The sequence below is a fragment of the Pantherophis guttatus genome, chromosome 4 (genome assembly GCF_059756535.1).
Source record: "Pantherophis guttatus breed Tessera chromosome 4, ASM5975653v1, whole genome shotgun sequence".
NCBI lineage: Eukaryota > Metazoa > Chordata > Lepidosauria > Squamata > Colubridae > Pantherophis > Pantherophis guttatus.
Window position 1 is genome coordinate 137,218,576 of NC_142066.1, and position 19,372 is coordinate 137,237,947.

At 44.1% G+C, this 19,372-nt stretch overlaps 1 protein-coding gene across 10 annotated transcripts in view; it reads left to right on the top strand.

Annotated features, from left to right (window-relative positions):
- AKAP9 (A-kinase anchoring protein 9) overlaps nucleotides 1-19,372 on the top strand; it is a 131,621-nt gene that overhangs the window by 107,413 nt on the left and 4,836 nt on the right. For all 10 annotated transcript variants that reach the window (XM_087892872.1, XM_087892878.1, XM_087892874.1 and 7 more), the window contains 6 exons: nucleotides 6,565-6,715; nucleotides 10,612-11,280; nucleotides 16,919-17,139; nucleotides 17,621-17,726; nucleotides 18,186-18,362; nucleotides 19,164-19,364. In XM_087892872.1, the coding sequence (XP_087748998.1) occupies nucleotides 6,565-6,715; nucleotides 10,612-11,280; nucleotides 16,919-17,139; nucleotides 17,621-17,726; nucleotides 18,186-18,362; nucleotides 19,164-19,364 (1,525 nt within the window). The remainder of the gene's footprint in view (nucleotides 1-6,564; nucleotides 6,716-10,611; nucleotides 11,281-16,918; nucleotides 17,140-17,620; nucleotides 17,727-18,185; nucleotides 18,363-19,163; nucleotides 19,365-19,372) is intronic.

Below are 19,372 nucleotides of genomic sequence, written 5' to 3' on the forward strand. Positions count from 1 at the left end.
ATGAAGCGAAGGTTGGAGACAGGATGATAGTTGGCCAATATTGCCGGATCCAGGGACGGCTTCTTGAGGAGAGGCCTCACCACCGCTTCTTTCAAGGCAGCGGGGAAGTAACCCTCACTCAACGAAGTGTTGATAACACCCTGGAGCCAGCCTCGTGTAACCTCCCAGGAGGCCAGTACCAACCAGGAGGGACACGGGTCCAGTAAACATGTGGCCGTACTAAGTCTCCCCAAAATCCTGTCCACATCATCGGGAGTCACAGCATCAAACTCCTCCCAGATAACATTCTCAAGACTATTCCTCGTCACCCTGCCCTGATCTACCCAGTCAGAGTCCAAATCCCCCCGGATCTGAGCGATTTTGTCCTACAGGTATTGTCCGAAATCCTCCGCCCTGCCTTCCAGGGTATCCTCCCGCACTCCCGGATGGAGCAGGGAGCGGGTCACCCTAAACAGGGCGGCCGGACGATTCCCTGATGACGCAATAGAGGCGGATGTCAGGGCATTTATTAATCCCATGTTTGGCTCTGGGACTAATTACCCTGGTTTTGGAGGAGATGGATCGTGGCTTATTCCAAGTTGCAATAATCTGAAAAGAAACGCGAGGAAGGTTTCTAATAAAACTCATTTATTTGTTATAAAGAAAATAAAACACCTCACTAACTAAGAAAAGTTAATTGTTACATTTTTGAAAGTAATTCTTGCCGGCTATCTGAGCCGGACCTCTGGCAAGAGAACAAAGGAAAGAGAGTGTGAAGGAATGTGGGTGGATACGGAAACACGTAGCTTACTGATAAGAAGTTGGCAAAGCTACGGAGAGTCTGACAGTCCAGAAATAATGAGCTCAGCTGGTAAATAAAATAACGCAGTGACAGCAGAAAAGTAATTAAATGTTGCCGTCTTTATCGCCACTAGGTAGGCCTTAATATGCGACCTTACCAGTGTTCGATCAGATTCAGCGAGACTGGCCCTCCAACCGCTCTCTAGGCATCTTTTCCGGCGTTTCATTTCCCTCAGCTCCTCAGTAAACCAAGGAGCTGCGTGGGATCGGCACCGGGTCAGAGGCCGCAAAGGCACAACTCGGTCCAAGGCCCCACCAGCCGCCCGATCCCAGGCGGCTACCAGGTCCTCAGCCGAGTCATGTGCTAGATCCTCAGGAAATGGCCGAAGCTCCATCTGGAACCTATCAGGGTCCATCAGGCACCTGGGGCGGACCCATCTTATTGGTTCCGCCTCCCTGCAGCGGGGTGTAGTGGTTCGAAGGTCCAGGCGAAGGAGCGAGTGATCTGACCATGACAAGGGTTCCATGTCTATATCCCCTATAATAAGATCACTCAACCACTGGCCAGAGACAAAAATCAAGTCCAGAGTGTGTCCCCCCCTGTGGGTGGGGCCATGAACTAGCTGGGTCAGGTCCATGGCCATCATGGAAGCCATGAACTCCCGAGCCGTCTCAGACGTTTCACCGATGGACGGCAAGTTGAAATCACCCATGACCATAAGCCTGGGTGTATCAACTGCCACCATGGCTATCATGTCGAGGAGCTCGGGCAGGGCCGTTGCCGCGCGGCAGGGAGCCAGGTACGCAAGCAACAAGCCCATCTGAACCCCATGACCCCATCTCACAAAGAGGGATTCACATCCGGCAATCTGTGGCACAGTGGTCTCCCTCGGACCAAGATCTTCGTTAATAATAACCGCCACCCCCCCGCCCCTCCCCTGGGCCCTCGGCTGATGGAATGCTGATGGAATGCTCTGAAGCCTGGTGGGCACATCTCAACCAGAGGGACTCCTCCCTCCGGGCCCAACCAGGTCTCCATAAGACCCGCCAGGTCCGCTCCCCCTTTTAGGCACGCACGTTGCCTCCTCTAAACTCATTTGTTTTACCCATGATCTTGTGATGGGTCTGCGTTGTTCTTCCTTATCCCCCCATCTTCCTCATTCTGCTTTTTCCCTAACCTACTCTCTTGCCCTCTACCAGGGTTTATCACACCTTCATTGGGCCACTCTCCATGCCTGAAGGAGGAGATTTGTCCCCGATCTCCATTCAGTCTTAGTGATCGGTCCTCCTTAAGTCTTTCCTGGTGCCGTAAAGCCTGGTATGCTGGTGGTATGTCAATATATCTATTGAGGGAGTTGTTATTAGAGAACCAGGCTTCTTTCAAGAGGCACCCTCCTTTTGTTTCGTCGTGGGCAACTACTTCGGTCTCTTGGAAGTTGAACTCGTGACCATGCTCCTCCATATGCATCCAAATCTGGGAGCGCTGTTCCTTACGTCTGACCGCTAGTTTGTGCTCATGCACCCTTGTTTTCAGTCGTTTTGATGTTTCTCCTATGTAATGACCTGCGCAATTGCTGCAGTTAATATGATAGATTATTGAGGAAGTCTCCTACTTCAGCAAAGCTTCTTTCGGACGCATTACTCTCTTCCTCAGTGTTTGGTCAGATCTCTGTGCCACTTTAACCCCATGTGGTGCAAGGATGCGTGCCGCAGTTTCGGACACCCCTGTATGTATGGGAGCATCCTCCACGTTGTTGTTCCGCATGCGCCCTCCATGGGCTGCCGGGCCCTGGGTGTAATACAGCAATGGATAAAAGCAATGCCTGATAACCCTGTGTTACACCCCAGGGAGAGAAAGAGGCAACACACAATGAGGAAGGAGGCAGGGTGCATCGTCATCCGTCAGCATGACTAAGGCAGAAAAAAAGATAATTACAGGGGGAAGGCAAGGGTGTGGGCCTGTTACACCCTCAATGACCAAATTGATCAGCATTACATAAAAGCAAGCAGCTCCTCAATGGGGATTTTATACTCTGACGAAGTCGGTAGGGGCCGACAAAAGCTTAGCACAAGTTTTAAAATAAAAATTTTTAAACTTTTAAACATTCCGGGGATCGTGATGTCTATCGCCTCTTTTTTTTATTTTTATTTTTTTTTATTTTATTTTGAATTTGTATACCGCCCTTCTGCCTGAGGACTCAGGGCGGTGAACAGCCAAGTAAAAACATCAAGTACAAATATTAAAATACAGTTAAAATATACATATATAAATTTGGCCCCATTAATTAAAAACAATAAACAAAACACTTAAAAACACTTAAAAAATTAGGCCAGCCCGGCTTGCTGGAAAAGGAAGGTTTTAAGGGCATGGCGGAAGGCACTGAGGTCTTGGATTCTCCTTATCTCTGGAGGCAATTGATTCCAGAGGGTAGGTGCCCCCACAGAGAAGGCCCTCCCCCTGGGGGTCACCAGCCTGCACTGTTTGGCTGATGGCACCCCGAGGAGGCCCTCTCTGTGGGAGCGCACGGGTCGATGGGAGATCGTCGGTGGCAGCAGGCGGTCTCGAAGATACCTAGGCCCTATGCCATGGAGCGCTTTAAAGGTGATAACCAACACCTTGAAGCGCACCCGGAAGACCACTCGGAGCCAGTGCAGCTCGCGCAGGAGCGGTGTTACATGGGAGCGCCAGGCTGCTCCCGTCACTACCCGCGCTGCTGCATTCTGGACCAGTTGGAGCCTCCGGGTTCTCCTCAAGGGGAGCCCCATGTAGAGAGCGTTGCAGTAGTCAAGGCGAGAGGTGACGAGGGCATGAGTGACTGTGCACAGGGAATCCCGATCAAGAAAGGGCCGCAACTGGCGGATCAGGCGAACCTGACAAAAGGTTCCCCTGGTTACAGCCGTCAGATGTTCCTCCAAGGACAGCTGCCTATCCAGGAGGACTCCCAGATTGCGAGCCCTCTCTGTGGGGGCCAACAACTCGCCCCCAATAGTCAGTGATGGAGTCAACTGACTATATCGGGATGCTGGGAGCCACAGCCACTCAGTCTTGGAAGGGTTGAGCCTGAGCCTGTTCCTCCCCATCCAGATCCGCACAGCCTCCAGGCACTGGGACATCACTTCAAGGGCATCGTTGGGGTGGCCTGGGCTGGAGATGTACAGCTGGGTGTCATCAGCGTACTGGTGGTATCTCACCCCAAAGCCACGGATGATCTCGCCCAGTGGCTTCACATAAATGTTGAACAGGAGGGGCGAGAGGACCGACCCCTGAGGCACTCCACATATAAGAGGCCTTGAGGTCGACCTCTGCCCCCCTGCCAACACGAACTGCGACCGGTCGGAGAGAAAGGAGGAGAACCACCGTAATACGGTGCCCCCCATCCCCAACTCTTCCAACCGGTGCAGCATGATACCATGGTCGATGGTATCAAAAGCCGCTGAGAGGTCTAACAGGACCAGAACAGAGGAACAACCCCTGTCCCGAGCCCTTCAGAGATCATCAACCAACGCGACCAATGCCGTTTCCGTGCTGTGTCCAGGCCTGAAACCCGACTGGAACGGATCTAGATAGGATGTTTCCTCCAAGAATTGTGGAAACTGTCGCGCGACCACACTCTCAACAACCTTCGCCAGGAAGCGAAGGTTGGAGACAGGACGATAGTTGGCCAATATTGCCGGATCCAGGGACGGCTTCTTGAGGAGAGGCCTCACCACCGCTTCTTTCAAGGCAGCGGGGAAGTGACCCTCACTCAACGAAGCGTTGATAACACCCTGGAGCCAGCCTCGTGTAACCTCCCGGGAGGCCAGTACCAACCAGGAGGGACACGGGTCCAGTAAACATGTGGCCGCACTAAGTCTCCCCAAAATCCTGTCCACATCATCCGGAGTCACAGCATCAAACTCCTCCCAGGTAACATTCTCAAGACTATTCCTCGTCACCCTGCCCTGATTTACCCAGTCAGAGTCCAAATCCCCCCGGATCTGAGCGATTTTGTCATACAGGTATTGTCCGAAATCCTCCGCCCTGCCTTCCAAGGGATCCTCCCGCGCTCCCGGATGGAGCAGGGAGCGGGTCACCCTGAACAGGGCGGCCGGACGATTCCCTGATGACGCAATAGAGGCGGAAAAGTAGTTAAACTTTGCCGTCTTTATCGCCACTAGGTAGGTCTTAATATGCGACCTTACCAGTGTTTGGTCAGATTCAGCGAGACTGGCCCTCCAACCGCTCTCTAGGCGTCTTTTCCGGCGTTTCATCTCCCTCAGCTCCTCGGTGAACCAAGGAGCCGCGAGGGATCGACACCGGGTCAGAGGCCGCAAAGGCACGAATCGATCCAAAGCCCCACCAGCCGCCCGATCCCAGGCAGCTACCAGGTCCTTGGCCGAGTCGTGTGCCAGATCTTCAGGAATTGGCCCAAGCTCCGTCTGGAACCTATCAGGATCCATCAGGCGCCTGGGGCGGATCCATCTAATTGGGTCCGCCTCCCTGTGGCGGGGTGTAGCGGTTCGAAGGTCCAGACAAAGGAGTGAGTGATCTGACCATGACAAGGGTTTCATGTCTATATCCCCTATAATAAGACCACTCAACCACTGGCCAGAGACAAAAATCAGGTCCAGCGTGTGTCCCCCCCTGTGAGTGGGGCCATGAACTAACTGGGTCAGGTCCATGGCCGTCATGGAAGCCATGAACTCCCGAGCCATCTCTGACGTTTCACCAACGGACGGCAGATTGAAATCACCCATGACCATAAGCCTGGGTGTATCAACTGCCACCATGGCTATCACGTCGAGTAGCTCGGACAGGTCCGTTGCCACGCGGCAGGGAGCCAGGTACGTAAGCAGCAAGCTTACATATATGTGTGTGTGTGTGTGTGTGTGTATACACATATATCTCTCCGGGAGACTGTGTTGCTCTCTGGGAGACTCAGAGAGCAACACAGAGTTGCAGTTTGTCAACAGAAAAAAAAAAAGCCCAGAAGCTTGTGAATGGGAGATATCAGATCTCCGGGCTTTTCGCCGTGCCCTAAAAACTGTTTTCTTCCATCAAGCAGGGCTGGCGTGAAACCCCACCCCCCACCCCCCGTTTTTGAGATATTAGATTTTTTAATTGTTTAATGGGTTTTAGTTGTAAGGTTCTTAATGTTTGGCCAAAGGGTATAATTCTTTTAAATTTTTAAATTTTGTATTGGATGTTTTTTACTTGGCTGTGCACCGCCCTGAGTCCACTAGGAGAAGGGCGGTATACAAATTTAAATTATATATATATATATATATATATATATATTCTATTAAAAATCAGTTTTAAAGTGAGGCTGTTCAAATCTTACTCATTTTAATGCAAGATTTACTTTGACTTCTTTTGCTTTTTATCATTTTTAAAATGATTGAAATGAAGAGGCTCTTACAGCAGACATTGTATGGAATTGATTATTTTAATCATATTTTAATTTGATTTATTTGCTTGCTGAATGTTATTGATAAGAGAAAAATAATATTGACAGTCGATATATTAAATGTTCAGTGTTAATCTACTCCTAGTCAATCAAAAAAAGAGTATAGGGGAAGATTAATAGTACAGGTAATATTTACTACTAGAGTATTACTATTATGCCTCTCTCATAATTATTACGTGCCCATGTCAGAATTATTAAGAAGTAAAATTTAGGAAAACTTGCAGCTTTGCCTTGTAATGTACAGTTTTGTGCTTAGCACACAAAGGAATATAAATATTTTTTCCTGTTTTAGTTATTTTTCAAATAACTAAAAATAATTTATCTTGGCTTTTATCAGAAATGAACTTAAGGGAAAGGCAACTGAACTTGACATCTTAAAAAACACGATTACAAATGAACAGAAAAAATCAAGGGAGTTTCAATGGGCCCTGGAGAAGGAGAAAGCAAAAGTGGAACACAGTGGTAAAAGAGAAAAAGAAGAAATTGAGGTAACCAATCTTTGTTATTCAAAATATGCAGTGGAATTGATTGCTTTATAAATTATTATGATGAGCAGGAGGAGGAGTTTTTCATTCTTTAGTATATATTTAATAAGATACCATGCATTGTAAAGATTGAGAATTAAGACAGCATCTTTAATGTTTGTATTTCCCCACATACTTTGCAGATGGAGGCTCAAGATTAAAACAACAAATTGCAAAAAGCAGAGTTCATTCCAAATTCCTCAGTGATCAAAACTAGATATTTGTAATTGTTCTTGTCAGAAATTTCCTTGTACCAGATGTAGTCTTTTACACTAAATCATTAACAAAAAGTATTTTTCTATAGGCTTACTGAACAAATTATGAATATGATGAATAGGTAGGTAGTCCTCAACTTAAGATCGGTCACTTAACAACTGTTCAAAGACTTTGGGGGTGAGTTCAGAAGCCAGACTCAGTTCCTAGGAGCACAGAGTGTTAAGAAAGAGACTTAAATCCTAACAAGGCAGCAAGAAACACAGTTAATTGTAGATAAGACTTTATTGAGCAAGGCATTTCCAATTATAGCAATCCAAAATCAAACTGAACATTTACAATGCCAGATGAAGAGAAAGACTTGGCCAAGGTTAATCAACAAGCCAGGTTTGTAAATAACTAGATTCCAAGTTGTCATGATAGAGAAACCAGATGCTGGAGCTGCTTCTAGCAAAAGGCCAATTCTTCCTATAGGAACTTAAGTATTTTCTCTGCTGAGAATGTGTACAGCTGTGATCAAACCTGGCTGATGAATTCAGTGTCTTGCTGTTTGGTCATGACTTGCACTTTGGCAAGGTGCAGGAGGAATTTCTACTGGGGCCAGTGAGCGCCTGGACCAGCCTGGATTATAACTGTGTCAAAGAGGGCATGATGGGGACACTTACAATCTGGATTCAAAGTTCTGATAGTCACTGCCCCGCCTCCGCAGTCATGTGACCACACTTTAAGCACTTGGCATTGGGGCTGCACTTATGGCTGTTTGCAGCATTCCAGGGTCATGTGACTGTATTTTACTATGGTTTTGCTGAAAACAAGCATTTACTACTGTAATGATCAGCCTCCATTACAGTCCTACCTTGAGGACTATCTGTATTTACATAATATAATTGTGAGAGAGAAAGCAACAGCAGAAGTACTTATTGTGCACATGTTTTACAATATTGCTGTGTATTTATAAGACAGTATGATCCCAGAAGCTTGAGATAGTTCACTATAATATCTAATACAGAACTTGGAATTGTGCCAATCTACTTCACTTCACCAAACCTTGAACTGTGCATACTTCATCTCTATAATCCATGTTCAGTAGTGAGGGTTATGAAAGAATAAGCGGCCTGCTGGCATAGATATGTGGGATGTTTATTTTATTACACAAAGAAATATTGGGGATACAAGGAATTTGTCTTAAGTGCATAAGCTCAGTGTACGTAAAAGCTATAAGTGATAAATCAAAAAGTGATAAATATTCCACTTTATCATAAACCTTTCATTACGTTGTACTGGAGAACCAGGTGCAACACATGTAAATGCCTGAATGGCCTTTAAATTCTCATACTGCTCTAACAGTAAAAAAGCAATAAAAGTGACAAAAATATTGTCTACGAGTTTTGAATTTACTGTTTTATAATCATTATTTCATAAATAGTGTAATCGGTTAATATATGAGGACACATTTGAAATATTGTTTCCTTGGGCATTTATTTTATTTCTATATTGTTGTTCTTCCAGTTTATTAGAGAACAATAAACATTGCCTTAAGTAAAGGCATTACAATTAACCATTCTTAAAAAGAATAGAAAATGTAAGCAAAATTATTTTTTTAAAAAAATATCAAAAGCAAAATAACCAGTGATCTTGTTATAGTATAATTTTTTTGTCGAAAAGCTTGCCTCATAGTGACTATATGGGCATATATATATAATTGGCAACAATAGAGAATAACTTTGCCATTGCCTTCTTCCGGGATTTTCTCGATTTCCCAGTTGTTGAGTAGCCTACATCTCTGGATTTCCTGATAGTCTCATTTCTATGTACTAATCAGTTCTGACCCTATTTGTTTCTGAATAAGGACAACAATAGTAGCCAATTAAAATTCCCTCAGGAGAGTTTCGTGTTTAGAACATTGCCATTGAGATTGCTCTGCTCTCCTGGTCTGTTGTGATCTGTATGAACAGGGCTATTCATCTTGTCTTAATGCATGCAATCCCAGTCAATTTTAATGCATGATTGGATGGTACTAGAAAAAGCAGTACTTTTATCATCTGGTTCCTCAGCCATTTAGGATTTTAGAGACTAATCACAACACCTAAACTGTGCTATATCCAGATTTAAAGACAGGTTAAAATGGACAGATAATTGGTTTCCTGTAAGTGTATTTGTAGTTAGATGGCCATTTCCATGTTCAGCACCAAGAAATAAATGTTTTCCTCCTTTCTGGGAAGACCTCTTTTAAGAGAGACAGTATCATTACCTTTAAAGTATTGGTTATAATTCTTATATATAGAAACACTGTCCATTCTTAGGACACTGTAAGATCCCTGTTGATGCTTAACAATTATGAGTAAGAATCTAGCTCAGATAATTGGTTTAAGCCTCCATAAATGTACATTTCCTTAGGGTCCACTAGGTGAAATTGATTTTGTAAGTACAACTGACTTGACCCCCATAGTTAACAAGAGCAGATGCAAATATTGTTATCCTTCAAAGATATTACAGATATGTTCTGAATCTGTTTCTGTTTTAGCCTCCAGTCAATAAGAAAACTTACTGTTTAAGGATGCAGTGAGGGGGAGAAATTAACTCTCTTTTACATTGCATAAGTGAAGTTACGCATTCTGATCCATGGTCAGTAGTATTTTCCCAAGATGTGTGCTACCTGTGCAGTCAGTAATTCTATGCCTGTTTCCTTTGTCTGATGTTTGGTCTGTAAGCTTAGGATCATTTTGGACTCATCATAACCAAAGATGCTCTTGGGAAACATAATGTCACTGTTTAGTAGAGGTACAGAGATTTCCATAGAACTGTCAGGCATTGCATCTGAAAAAATATTTTAAAAATATTTAGGAATTATCTCTGAGGGTGCATGGCTACTTCTCTCTTTCAGAAAAGATAATTAGAGAAAATTCACATTTCACCATGAAGTGAATTGCACCCCACCAATCATAAATTCCGTGTCAGTCCCCGTCTCCCGCCCCCCCGCCCCCCCGCCACCGCAATCTCAAAGCCAGATGAAAGTAACCAATATGTGTTAGGCCTATTAAAATCCGAGAGTTTTTTTATTCGCTATAAATGCCTTTTTTCAGATTGTATCCACCAGCTCAGGCAGGGAAGATGTTGAACAGCAACATGGGCAGTACAAATACTTACAACATACACCCAAACATGTTGTGCGAGGCCATGGCAACCTCTTCTTCTCCGATCCAACCTGTGCTGGTGCTGTTTATTGGTTACTCAACTAGTAGAGTTGATTTAGATCTCCTTTGTTCCAATATGCCTAAACAGGACTCAGATTAGATCAGCCTTTCATTCCTGAACATTATTTGTTCATTATTTATTCATTATTTATTCCAAGATAGCTTTGCTGACAGTAAAATAAATAGTTATGATTTATAGCTTTACTCCTAAAATCGTAAGTGACATATATCCTCAATATAGTAGTCCAGAAAAAAAATATTGAACAGACTTCTGAATTAAATTTTGAATTAGAATCCTAGCAAGATAAGCATGTGACTAGAGTCTTCCCAAGCTTTTAACTACCAGGTTCTAACATCTTCAAAATTACTGTTTTTTATGGTACATTCCACAGTGGTCTTACAAAGACTTATATACCGACAGTTTTCTTGTTTTTGTTGTTTTCCTCTTGTAAGGATTTGAAATCTTCTTTTGAAAATGAAAGACAGAAGAATATAGAACTGAGTAATCTTTTGGAACTTGAAAGAGAGCTGTCAAATGATTTGCAAAAGAAGATTGAATCCCAGGAAGCACTAAATGCAGTACAACTATCTGAGGAGCACAGCTGTAATTCTGAGCTCCAAGTACTGTTGGAATCTGAGAGGCTCAAAGTTCTTGAGTTATGCAGTGCCCTAGAGAGAGAAAAAGATTTACGTGCCCAGCTCCAGATGATTGAACAGACAAAGCGGGATGGAAGTTCTACACATTCAGAAGAACTGTTCAAAGATTTGCAAAAGCAGTTGGATGAAAAGCATAACCGTATAGTTCTAATGGTTAACGAATTGGAAGAGAACAAATTGGAATGTGTGAAATTGAAACAACAGTTGGAAAAAGAGAGGCAGATTCAGAGGAAAACTCTACAGGCAGAACAAGATGCTAATATCTTGGCACAGAAAAAAATACATGAACTGGAGTCCAGAATGGAAGACTTGCAGTGGCAACTTGAAGAAGAGAGACAACAAGGTCTTCAGTTGCTGGGTAATGAAAAAAAACAGCAAGACATGGTTGAAGAATTACAGCAAAAAATACAGAGAAAAGAGGTAGAATCGCAGGAGGAAAAAGCAACATGTCATGCTGTAAATGAGGTACGTGTCCCTCAGAAACAAAATTATTTTGCCTTTTAGTATTAGAGGTGGTTATTAATACATTTATATTAGTTATTTGTCCAGAGTAATTTTCAAAAACCTGCCTTTGTTTATTGCTCTTTTATAAATAATTTCATTGTTTCCTATAATGCAGATGACACTAACAATATGAGGAGAATGTCCATAAGCATGATTTCTGGGATTAGGCACAAATGGGCACTTAATATTTTGCAAAGCCCTTCTGAAAACTCCCAGATAATGTATAGGATGGAAATCTCCACTTCTAGTGTCAGGGAAGTCCAATTCCACATCCACTCAGTTTTTTCAGGGTTGATCTGAAGCCTTTACTTCTGCAACTAAGGTTCTTCAATCTCAAGACACTAGGACAGAACCTCAGAGCATCACTTGATTAGTCTGTGGCGGGGGGGAGAGGGCAATGGGGAGAGAGAGAGACAGATGTATTGACAGATTATTTCCCCCAGCAACTTCCTGCAGATGATAAAAAAGCAGGGAAAGAATATAACCCTGACTCACTCCACAAGGTTTAGGTTTAGGTTTTATTTGATTTATATACCGCCCTACTCCCGAAGGACTCAGGGCGGTGAACAACCACAAGATAAAACACATAAATACAAAATTTAAAAGCAAAATAAAACCGAATTAAACAATTTGGCCCAAGACAGATTTAAAACACTCCAGTAATTAAGAACAGATTAAAATTTACATTTTAAAAGGGAAAATTAGGCCAGGCCAGCCTGATGGAATAAAAAGATCTTGAGAGGGTGGCAGAAGGTGCGTAGATCCGGGATCTTCCGTATATCCGGGGGGAGCTCATTCCAGATGGTAGGTGTCCCCACAGAGAAGGCTCTCCCCCTGGGGGCTGCCAGTTGACATTGTTTGGCCGACGGCACCTGGAGGAGCCCCTCTCTATGAGAGTGTACTGGCCGGTGGGAGGCTACTGGTGGCAGCAGGCGGTCCTGTAGGTAACCAGGTCCTAAGCCATGGAGCGCTCTAAAGGTGATAACCAAAATCTTGAAGTGCACATGGAAGACCACCGGGAGCCAGTGCAGCTCGCGCAGGAGAGGTGTTACATGGGAACGCCATGTCGCTCCCATAGCCACCCGCACGGCCGCACTCTGCGCCAGTTGAAGCCTCCGGGTGCTCCTAAGGGGAGCCCCATGTAGAGAGCGTTACAGTAGTCCAGGTGGGAAGTGACGAGGGCATGAGTGACCATGCGTAAGGAGTCCCAATCCAGAAAGGGACGCAACTGGCGAATCAGGTGAACCTGATGAAAAATCCTCCTGGTCACGGCCGTCAAGTGCTCTTCTAAAGACAGCCGTGAATCCAGGAGGACGCCCAGGTTGCGAGCCCTCTCCATGAGGGCCAGCGATTCGCCCCCAATAGTCAGTAATGGCACCAACTGACTATATCGGGACGTCAGAAACCACAGCCACTCGGTCTTGGATGGGTTGAGCCTGAGCCTGTTTCTACCCATCCAGATCTGCACGGCCTCCAGGCACCAGGACATCAGTTCAAGGGCATCGTTGGGGTGGTCCGGGGTGGAGATGTACAGCTGAGTGTCGTCAGTGTACTGATGGTAGTCCACCCCGAAACCACGGATGATCTCGCCCAACGGCTTTACATAAATGTGGAACAGAAGGGGCGAGAGGACCGACCCTTGTGGCACCCCACATATGAGGCACCTCGGGGTCGACCTCTGCTCCCCTGCCAACACAGACTGCAACCAGTCGGAAAGAAAGGAGGAGAACCACCGCAACACAGCGCCCTCCACCCCTAACTCTTCCAACCGATGCAGCATGATACCATGGTCAATGGTATCAAAAGCCGCTGAGAGATCTAATAGGACCAGGACAGAGGAGCAATCTCTGTCCCGAGCCCTCCAGAGATCATCAACCAACGCGACCAGTGCCGTTTCCGTGCTGTACCCAGGCCTGAAGCCCGACTGGAACAGATCCAGATATACCATTTCATCCAGTGCTGGGGGAGCTATCGCGCAACCACACTCTCAACAACCTTCGCCACAAAGTGAAGGTTGGAGACCGGACGATAATTTGACAACACTGCCGGGTCCAGTGAAGGCTTCTTGAGGAGAGGCCTCACCACTGCCTCTTTCAAGGTGGCGGGGAAGCATTTATAATCCCCTGGAGCCAGCCTCGCGTCACCTCCCAAGAAGCCAGCACTAACCAGGAGGGACACGGGTCCAACAAACATGTCGTGTTCAGTCTACCCAGAATCCTGTCCACATCATCAGGAGTCACAGGATCAAACTCATCCCAGATAACATTCTCAAGACCTGTCTCAGTCATGCCCCCTGAAACTACCCAGTCGGAGTCCAGGTCTTCCCAAATCTGAGTGATTTTGTCATGCAAATACTGTACAAAGTCCTCGGCTCTACCCTCCAAGGGGTCCTCCCGCACTCCCTGGTGGAGCAAGGAGTGGGTCACCCTAAACAGGGCGGCCGAGCGGTTATCTGATGACTCAATAAGAGCAGCAAAATAATTACACTTTGCTGCTTTTATCGCCACTAGGTAATTCTTAATATGAGATCTTACCAGTGTCTGGTCAGATTCAGAAAGGCTGGCCCTCCAACTGCTCTCTAGGCATCTTTTCCGGCGCTTCATCTCCCTTAGCTCCTCAGTAAACCAAGGAGCCAGATGAGATCGGCGCCGGGTCAGAGGACGCAAAGGCATGACCCGACCCAGAGCTCCAGCGGCTGCCCTATCCCAGGCGGCCACTAGGTCTCCAGTCGAGGCGTGAGCCAGAGCCTCAGGGAATGGCCCAAGCTCCATCTGGAACCTATCAGGCTCCATCAGGCGCCTGGGGCGGAACCATCTTACCGGCTCCGCCTCCTGTGGCGAGGTGCAGCGGTTCAAAGGTCAAGACGAAGGAGAGAGTGATCTGACCATGACAAGGGCTTGGTGACTATATCCCCTATCTCAAGATCACTCAACCACTGTCCAGAGACAAAAATCAGGTCCAGCGTGTTTCCCCCCGTGTGGGTAGAGCCATGAATTAGCTGGGTCAGGTCCATAGCTGTCATGGAAGCCATGAACTCCCGAGCCGCCTCAGATGTCTCACCCACGGACGGCAGGTTGAAATCCCCCATGACCATAAGTCTAGGGGTGTCAACCGCCACTGCTGCAATGACGTTGAGTAGCTCGGGCAGGACTGCTGCCATGTGGCAGGGAGCCAGGTACGTGATCAGCAAACCCATCTGTACCCCATGACCCCACTTCACAAGGAGGGACTCACAGCCAGCTGTCTGAGGAACAGTGACCTCCCTCGGTCTAAGATCTTTAATAATAACCGCTACCCCACCCCGCCCCGCCCCTGTGACCTTGGCTGATGGAATGCATGGAAACCTGGTGGGCACATTTCAATGATGGGACCCCCCATCCTGGCCCAACCAGGTCTCTGTAATACCTGCCAGATCCGCTCCCCCCTCCTGAACAAGATCACAAATGAGGGGGGCTTTATTTACTACAGACCTGGAATTGCACAACATCAGCCGAAGGCCTGGGCCCTGAGGTCTGTGCAACCTGGGGAACGAGTGGAGCCTTGGGGGCCGGAGCGCGCCACCGCTCGTAAACAGCGAGTGTGCGCTCCCCTGACACGATATGGCCCCCTGCTCCCCCCGTATCTGCCATCCCACCCACAGTATTGATATTAGAAACACCATCTGGATAAGCTCTAACCGCCCCCTCGACCCCGGGTCCCCCACCCCCCATGCCGCGCTTCACAGCCAGACCTGACCCTCCCCTTAGTAGATTATCCCCCATATCCACAGGCCGAATTCTAATCTGACCCTTCCCCCCCAGAACCCCTTAAAAGTTTGACTAAAAATTTGTGTAAAAAACCCCTCAACCCCCTCTTCGCGGCATGCCACCTTTCTGGGTTCCAAGACCTGTCATCAAGGTAGGCCCTCGATAATGTGGAGGGCCAGAGCTGCGAGAGGGGGGAGTCTCGCAGCGCAAGAAGTTCAACAGTTGAGTACATCCACAAAACGGAAAAGGTGAAGATGACCTCTGGCCAGGGTTCCAAAGAGTCTAAAAGTCCTGAAGACAAAGAGGCAGCAAACTCAAAGGCGTGGGTAACTGGATTCCACTGTCCTCCCACGACTGGGAGGAGTCTTATGCCATTTCAGCAAATCCAGGGAGTGTTCCTCCCAGGCATCCTCTCACGATGTCTGGCCAGATGGAATATGCTGTGGAGAAGTTCAAAAAACTGTCCCCTCTGGTAAGGAATAGCAGTAGTAACCCGGACTCTGTCAGGGCCCACATCATAGCTGTCCATTTGTCCCATGGTCAGGGGCATAGATATAACAAAGCAGGAGTCTGGAGCTAGACTGCTCTCCTCTTACAATCACTGATTGGAACTGGTCTGTGAGAGAGGAGAACGGCAGCAACATTGTCTCTCACTCTAAAGCAGGGGTGAAATGCTACTGGTTTGCTCTGGTTTGACAATCAGCTGTGCCATGTGATCATCAGAACCTTTTTTTTACTTTTTAAACTACTGGTTTGCCTGAACCGGTAATTTTTATCAATAAAAGCTCTGCTGAGAGACAGTTGGGTGTAGTGGGTCTGGGAGAGAGAAGAAGCTACGTTTCCATTTGTGGAGTAAAGCAGTCTGAAGCAGCTAGAAAGAGATAATTGTTCTGTAATAGTATTCACAAGGTGTAGGTGTAATAGGAGAAGGAGTGATAATTGCAGTAGCAGTAGTAGTAAACAGTGGGGAAGAACGCTGTAGTGGTGAGCAATGAGTAATATCTGTAAATGTTTGTTTAGGTACCGTTGTATAAGGATCTCTATGGTTGGCTCTTTTGTATTTGGAGCCCATTAAAATGGGTATAGTTAAAAAAATATCCTGTGACACATGTAAAGGTTAATCAAATTTATGTTAAAATGATTCTTTGTGGTCATAAATTCTCTAGCTTTTAGAACTGTTGCAAACATAAATAACTGTTCTAAAAGCTGGAGAATCTGCGACCATGTAGACTTATATAAAATAAGCTAAACCAGACTTTCACATGCTAATCTTTTCTTTAGAATTGTTTATTCTAAAAGTATTTTTTCTCTCTCTACCTCCAATACACACACACACACACACACACACACACACACACACACAAAACCATCTTCTTAACAGTTCTTTATCACAATATATGTTTTTTAATATCATATTTTGTCAATTCAAAATACAAATCCTCCCAAAGCAGCTAACAAGCAATATAAATGATCAGGAATAACAATATAAATATTTACCTTATTTTTAATAATGTAAGTAAGTATATATTTTAAATAAAGCTCTTTCTCAATAGTCCCAAATGTAAACTGGACTTTCTTGGGTCTTTTTCCTTGAAAACATTAAAAACCAAGAAAGTCCAGTTGCTTTTGGAAAAGTACCTTTGGGACACCATTACTTGGATGATTAAGAATCTCCATAGATACTCTTACTCAGTAAAAGTATTATTTAACTGTATAAAAAATACAAACACCACGTACTTAAAAATGTCTTTTCTTGACTTTAGAACTTTCATATATTTAGTAGAAAGTAGCTTTATTCTCTTCTCACCTCCCCCTCACCTCCCCATGAGGGGGAGGTGGGCTTACCCGTGCAGGTTGCTTTGGATGAATCTAATGAACGAACAAGAAAGTGGATTTTCCAGCAGAAAATGGGACAAGCTGAAACAAAAGAATTATCTTACTCTTCCTTAATGGGCATTGGAGGAGGAGGAGCAGGTGATGCCTCCAGACAATGTCAAGAGCTTGAGATGGTTCGGCAGAAGCTCAAAAATGTGTTTTCCAAGTTGAAACACTTGGCCAATAAAGCTGCCTGCAGGTTAGATATATTTATTTTTAATAGCAATACAGTGATGAAAAACCTGTATATAATGTGTATATTACAATTTAGGAGTATTTGATGTGAGTAATAAGAAGCCAGGTTATGAGCTTCATGTGACTCATTAAGTCATAAATAAAAGTAACAATTTCTGAAGGAAGTCTTTAAATTTTTTACAGTATTAAGCAATAACCAAAGTTGTATTATTTACTTTCCATTATTTTATGTTTTACATTTAAAATTATGACCATAGATTGCTTTAATTTAACTCGGCTTGGATTGCTTTAAAATCATAATCCTCGTTCTGTAATAACTTTTATGTGTGTCATTTTTCACAAAACATCATTATTGAACCTCTGGCATTTAAAATCTGTGATAGACATAGGAAAATCATGACAGTGGGACAGGGAAAATAATGATTATGTGTATTTCATGGTCAATTGTGTTACACAAATGTCAGAGGTTATTTTTTAAATTCCAGGTTACCCTTTGAAAGATCAGATGATGAAGACTTAATTGGAATACAAACTGACATTGAAGAAGTTCTATTAAAATTGCAAGTGCTCTCTGATTTATATAGCCTGGAGGTAATGTTCAGAGAGAGGGAGCAGAAATACTTATTTAGGCCTATTTTTAAGATTAAAAATGATTTATTTAAATTGAATTAGTTTGTGTACATTTGCAAGCATAAGATAACTTCTGTTTTCCTGTTTTAAAGCATATGCACTGTTTTTAACATTGGAATTTGGGAGAGTACAATTGGGTCTTTACTACATGGCGCTAGAATTTTGAATCAGTTCTGCCTTTATGTGAAATAATCCATGTAATTTACAATGAATCCAAATGCATAAAGCAAAGTACAATCTTTCATGGAAGATCTTATCTGAAAAGAAGCAATAGATTTTGTATGCAATGTAAATATGTGTTAGATTTGTGATTTGATTTGACTTCCATTTCTTAGAAAGCAGCATTGCAGCATCTTTCCTAATTGTGGATGAGTTCGAGCTATTTTGAGCTGCTTTACTTCCTATTTTTTTCCTACATAGATTAATTCAGATTGCCCATCTTCAGCCTCATTGACTGAAAGACTGCTAAAACAGAATGCTGAATTGACTGGGTTTGTCAGTAAATTGAGTGAGGACAAGAACAATATGAGGAACACAGTCATGAAACTGGAGGAGGAATTGAGAAGATATCAATACAAAGGATCTTGTGGAGACTCAGTACGTTTTTCCATTCTTTGAAACTATCGGTTTCCACTCCATCTTAAGTACTTATTTGTTTGGACAGACTGGAAAATAATTTGCAAGCCCAATGTAAAGTTAAATACTAAATCTTTCATTTAACCTACACCTTTTTAAAAAATGAAAACAGACTAATGGTGGATTTCCTTCCAGTGGAAATAATTTAAAAGGATTTCATTATAAGGGTTTCCTTTTAATTTCCGCAGTATAAAAATTATTAGCTTTCCCTTTAATATTTGTATTTTAGATCTTATGTATATAAAAAGTATTTTTAACTGGATATGTAATTCAGTACTTAGATTGAAATCCTATGCAGATTCCATAGTGAAGAAGCAGTGGTTTCTATTTAAGAACATTCACTTTTGCATGCAATTACATATACTTCGACTAATCACAGATAATCATTTTACGGTAATAGGTAATCAATCTGCAGAAGCATAATGGGTAGGTGAGCACATCCTATTACTAGACTTGCCTTACGTTGCATTGACACACAATATATAAGAGGCAAATATGTTTAAGTTGTAGAGTTCAGCATTAAGTGTTTTCCATAGGTCTTAACGGTTATGATTACTAGGACCTATTTGCATATTTATTCAACCAGTGATAACTGAGGCCAGAAAGAATTACCAAGATCTTTCTATAAATGCTTTCTTGACTATTGTACACAGTTTAGCTGTGTACATTACATTTGTTATTTTCTCTTAGTAACAAGGAATAGGTGTAGTTACTACTAATTAATTTGAATGTTTCTTTTTGTTCCTTTTGAAATTTCGCAAGACTTTTAGACAGTCATTACATAATGGAAGAAATGTTGATGCACTGATTGCTTCTGAAAAAGAAATCTGGCATAAAGAGAAATTAAGTCTTCAACAGTCCCTCAAGCAGGCGGAAACCGAACTGGCCAAACTGAGAGCAGAATTAAGAAATGAGGCTTTCTTGAGAGAACTGGGATCAGATTCTGAAAATGCAGCTTTAAAGGTGAAAAG